Raw genomic sequence first — 5,714 nt, 5'->3', positions numbered from 1 at the left:
TTGTTAAACCTCTGTTGACAGTGGGACGCGTGAGAATACAGGTTAGAAAACCCATTTTTACAGCGCTTCAAATAAGTTATCGCTTATTAAAATACGTTGTAACATGACAGCTACGATAGGCTTTAAACGGGCGGTCATACTGTATTAATTGTGAGGCGTCGTGAGCTACAGTAGCAAACAAACTGCTAATGTAACAGTTAGCGCGAGCTAGTGAGCTCAGTTAACGCTAAGGAAGTGTTTGGCTAACATGTGGGTTAGTTAGCGTTTAGCTCGTTTATCAGTTAACTAACTTAACGCTAAGTTGTAAGGTTTTCCAGGCTGGTTATTTAACCAAGGACAAAATCATTACAAAAGGTCCCGGTTTAGTTCGCGTTAGCATTAAGTTATCTTGCGTTAACTTCAGCTAGCGTTAACGTTCGTGATTGACGACGTAACGTCAACACCACTGGACGCCAATAATCAAAGTGTCTCAATGCACAAGGGAAGTACGTTATGGTTGTCGTTTAAGAAGCTACAGCGTCTTCTGATTGTCCTCGTTGTTGACTATTATCAAGCTAGGCTTCGCACTAAATTGAGTTCAATCTAACAGCCAGCCCAGTCCCATTTGGGCTGGCTGTTAGATTGAGAAAAAACAGTATGTCTACTGTCTGTGTTGTCATACATGTTTTGTTCAGTGGTGGAAGAAATATTCACAACCTTTATTTAAGTAAAAGTTGTAAAATCACTCTGTAAAAACACTCTGTTACAAGTTGAAAATCCAGGGTTCAAATGTTTACGTAGTTAAAAGCGGAAATCTATTCGTAATATATATTTAATGCATCAAAAGCCAAGGTACTCATTCAAAAATGATACTTTAAGAGGACCATATTATCTGTATTTATAATAGGATTAGTATTGTATAGCTGGTCCATAGTTACTTATCCTAAGCAATGCATTTATAAGATGATCATATGTCAAATCTGAATTTATGAAGTAACTAGCTGACAAATTAATATAGCAGAGTAAAAGGTGCACTGTTTACCTCTGAAATTCAACTACAGTCTTTTGATAATTGATTAATTGTTTCAGTCATTTTTCAAGCATAAACAGTGAAAGAAATCGCAAACATTTTCTGGGTGATGATTTGTGGCTTTTCCATTGTGTACCTTTTGTAAACTGATTGTCTTTGTGTTTTTAAGTTGTTGTCGAACAAATAAGACTTTAATACCTTGGACTGTGGGAAATTGAAAAGGAACATGATTATTAATTGTTTCAAATCTCGAATAGAGGAGGAACTAAGAAGAAAATGACAATACTCAGTACAAGTAGCTCGAAATTATATGTCTTTCCACCCCTGGTTTCTTGTAACAACAACAACAAACATACCTGTTATTAATCTGTCATCTCTGTCACAACAGCACTGAATGCTGCAAATCACAGGATGGACTCCAGTGGGAAACCCTCTACTGTACAGATCGTGGTTTTAGCCACGAGCTCAGCCCTGACTGGACTCTTCTATTCTATTTACAAGAGTCGAGCTACAACAGTTGCCAGATTAAAGGTCAGCCACATTTCTGAGCACTCTGTTTTGGTCATGTGAATGTCAGCAGTGTGTTAATGTATTGCCTAGTATGTTCTATTTGTTAATCTTTCAATGTTTGATTCTACAGGAAGCCAAGAAAATATCCATTGATCAGGATTTGAAAAACCTCCTGTCTGAAACTCCTGGAAGATGTGTCCCATATGCTGTCATAGAAGGTTTGTTAGGCCACCTCAAACACCTAGTGCAAATAACATGTCCATTTAAATCTAAGACTAAAAGTTACCATGCATAATTATTACTGTAGTTTTACACTGTGTCCTGTTTATTGCACACTGCAGGCGTAGTGAGGTCTGTGAAGGAAACTCTAAGCAGCCAGTTTGTTGATAACTGCAAAGGCGTGATTGAAAGACTGACATTGAAGGAGGAAAAGATGGTGTGGAACCGCACCACTCATCTCTGGTAAGTGAATGCAAATGTATACAGGCAGAAGGCTTGATGAAGCTTCTATGGCCTATTGTATTTAAGTCCAACTCAAATAGCATTTTTTAACCATTGTCAATACAGCCAATCAATACTGCTCAGTAAATCACATGTTCTTCTCTGAGAAAGGAAGTCAGAAACTGAAAGGGGAAAAAACATTATCATGTTTCATGATGGTTTCTTATTGTCTGCATTAATTTGTCAGAATACTGATTGTTCTCCGTATGCGTTGATGATATGACTTGTTTTCCTACAGCCAATCAAATATTACATAAAGCATAACAACACTGTTCTTCATCGGCAAACAACATTAGTTTTTCTTATCTCACTTAAAAACGTAAACACATCCTTAGCTTGCTGAGCGACCAAACAAACAAACATTCACAGCGGAGAAATTCACCGATGTCAGTCTGCAGCCCAGAAGGTTAATTAGCTGCTGCAGCACAATAAACAGCATGTAAAGTTCTCTGTAAATGTCACTTTGGTCCAATTTAGTCTATTTGGTGTGTTCGATACTCTTATCACAGGCACTGACTCTCCTCCAGCCCCTGAGGGGAAGGTAGTGGTAGTAGACCTGTTTCCCCCCTTTTTATTATATAACAAAAACCTATTAATTATACTATATTTAAAAATGTGTTTGCATTATTTTTATGGAAGGACTAAATATTCATTTGGACTTAATTGTGACCGACATAATCTAACAAAACTAAAACAATAAGTCTGTCTGCGGAAATTTTATCTGCGACTCTTTTAATACTATTTATCCTATAAGCAATTTTTAAACAAACAAAAATGCCCCAAAAATGTCATAACAAATTGAATATCTTTGGGTTTGGGACAGTTGGTTGGACAAAAGAAGATTTGTAAAATGTTCTCTTTGACTTAAGGGAGTTCCTGTGCTGAATACAGAATAATTGGGAATGAAAATAACCTTTAGTTGCCCCAATAAAAACATTAATAACTGTGATATTTGTGAACAGGAACAACACAGAAAAAATCATCCACCAGCGCACCAACACAGTTCCATTTTCCCTCGGGTCTCATGATGACGGTATCGCTGCCGCAGTTCGGGTTGTACGTCCACTAGACGCTGCAGAGTTGGACCTGGAGACCACATACGAGAACTTTCACCCCACAGTCCAGTCCTTGTCCAACGTTATTGGCCACTTCATCAGCGGGGAACGACCCAAGGGCATCCATGAAACGGAGGAGATGCTGCGTCTGGGAGACAGCATCACAGGTGTTGGAGAGCTGGTCCTGGATAACAACCTGATCAAGCTCCAACCTCCCAAACAGGGCTTTCGTTATTTTCTCACACGACTGGATTACGAGTCTCTTCTAAAAAAGCAGGGGAATAGCGTCCGACTGTGGAGGATTCTGACCGTTGTCTTTGGCGTCGCTGCTTGTTCCACACTCCTCTTCATCCTGTGGAAGCGATACTTCCACCACAGAGAGAGCAAGAAGGAGAGGAGCATGCTGGAGGAGTTCACGGAGCAGCAGAAGAAACGTATGCGTGAACTCAACATAGAGGAAAGCAGCGTGTCGCCCACCAGCTGTACTGTCTGCCTGAGCCGGGAGCGGTCCTGCGTGTTTCTTGAGTGTGGCCATGTGTGTGCCTGTACCCAATGCTTCAACGTCCTGCCAGAGCCAAAGAAATGCCCCATCTGCAGGGCGACGATAGACAGGGTGGTGCCTCTTTACAACAGCTAATGTGGTAATACCGACATGTGTAATGCATCACATCAGAAGTCTACTTTTCATTCTACAGTCATAACACTGGAAATGTGTCATTGTGTCATGGCTGGCTTGACAAATATCTTAATGGTACATTTTGTTTCCCTTTTTACATACTGACTGGTGTCTGTGCCGAATCATGTTCCCCATTAAAGTGTTCAAATTAACTTTGAAACCTGTAAAAATAGAGAAAATTAAATGATTTATTTCCTCCCTGGAGAGAAAATTAGTATTCTTCATACTCCTGGCTAATATTGGTTGATCTTAGAAGAGAAGAACATTTACTTGCATTTTACACGTGTCCAAAGCAGCTCTTAAGAGCGAGTGCACAGTTAAGCCCTTCAGTTTAAAGGCATATTTAACTGTTAGTAAGCGGCGCTATATATTCAAAACAATTCTTTTAATTTGGGGATTGCTTTGGTAAGTCATTGGTTTATTACATGTTGTGTTTTGGGTAGCTCAGACCAAAAGGTTGTGGTTTACACAGTCAAATTATCTGCTAGAATCTCAAGCTTCTCTCGGGTTGATTCGATGTTTTGGAGAAAGGGAAAAGGCTGACCCTGTCCTGTTTTTTCCTTTTTAATTTTACTCCTAGACACCAATGTTGTTAAAGGGTACTGTACAGTAGCAACCTCTGTACCTTCACAGCCATTGATTGTTGGACTTTTCTTGGGCAAAAAACAGTTTGCTTGCAACGGAAATCGTATTAAAGAAAGATGCAATGCAGACCAAATACTCATTGTTACTCAATCATTTACAAGATAAAGACACAAGAAGAAAGCCGAAAATGTAGATGTCTGCCAGTAGGGGGGGATGTCTGCCTGTGAGGGAAATCACAGATTCAGGATTTGGAATCCAGGGACCATGAAACACAAAATTATGATGCCACATATGTAAGCAGCTGTTTTCACCTCCTGCATTTTTATTTTTTTATTTTGCTATTTTTATTATAATTTGTGCTTCTTTTAAAACTGGCTGTACATTAAAATATAAGGAACAGAGCTATTTATCCAAAGGCAATGTTTAAGTGCTGCGTCATGTATCGCTTTGTGACATTTGCATTAACATACATACAATCAATGATTGAAAGTGTGTTTGTTTCTCTGTGATCCAGCCACTTCTTTCTTTTTTTTTTTTTTTTTTCAAGCTAATTTTTAGCAAAAATTAAAACAGACTGGAGAGAGGAGAATAAGCTTCAACTCGATTCAATTTGAGGCCAGCAGGGATCCTTGTCTGGCTCTAGAGAAAGCCATATTAAGGCAATTTGCACAGAATAATCCCTTTTTTACTTTCAAATGATTCTGTATTATTAAAAAAAAAAAAATCCATTCTATCATTCCACGTTATTCCATGAATATTTTATTGTGCATTACATTGGGGGGCATTATTAGTATTCAGCAGCTTTTCCACGGATATCTATTTTCTTGGAGTGAGCTGATGCCGCTTGGTGTCTGAGAGAGCCTGAGCTAAATGTCATGTACAGTGTAATCAAGCAGGAAGAGCATTATGCACTCCCTCTTGTACTGTATTGATGGCACTAAAAACTGCATCATGGCCAATTAACTGTCAGGTCCAGATCTGACCCTGAACTATACTTACAAATGTTCATGTCACTCCATTTCTTGATTTCCGTTCCATTATTTCTTGGATTTGTTTTGTTTATTATATATGTTTTGCTCTGCTAGCAGTGTGCCTCTACGGGGCTGGTAATGAGTACATCTCCATCAACCTGTTTCATGAGCATTTTCAATTTGCTCATTAAAAAACTGAGTGGTGGAATAAAAAGTCCAATAAACCATGACCTGCATGAAGCATGGGACTTAAATGTCTGCTGGAGAGACCCAAACATCCAATCTGTTTGGACCAATGAGGAGACGGTGACCCTCCTCAAGCCACGTAAACAGTCAGAAAGACATTTCCTCTATTAATCCCCACATGAGATTATGAATTTCAGTACCACATGAGTGTGCAAGAACTG

The 5,714-nt window shown here is 39.1% G+C and overlaps 1 protein-coding gene across 1 annotated transcript; it reads left to right on the top strand.

Moving 5' to 3' along the window:
• Nucleotides 1-1,420: 1,420 nt before the first annotated feature.
• mul1 (mitochondrial E3 ubiquitin protein ligase 1) lies at nt 1,421-4,843 on the top strand (the record flags this gene model as incomplete). The annotated part of the gene is made up of 4 exons (XM_079226693.1): nt 1,421-1,540; nt 1,650-1,737; nt 1,861-1,981; nt 2,983-4,843. The coding sequence occupies 4 exons, from the start codon at nt 1,421-1,423 to the stop codon at nt 3,710-3,712; spliced, it is 1,059 nt and encodes a 352-aa protein (XP_079082819.1). The 3' UTR covers nt 3,713-4,843.
• Between the last annotated feature and the right edge of the window lie 871 nt (nt 4,844-5,714).

Source organism: Taurulus bubalis, assembly GCF_910589615.1.
Source record: "Taurulus bubalis genome assembly, chromosome: 11".
NCBI lineage: Eukaryota > Metazoa > Chordata > Actinopteri > Perciformes > Cottidae > Taurulus > Taurulus bubalis.
Note: the sequence above shows the minus strand (reverse complement) of the source record. Positions and strands in the feature narration are given on the sequence as shown.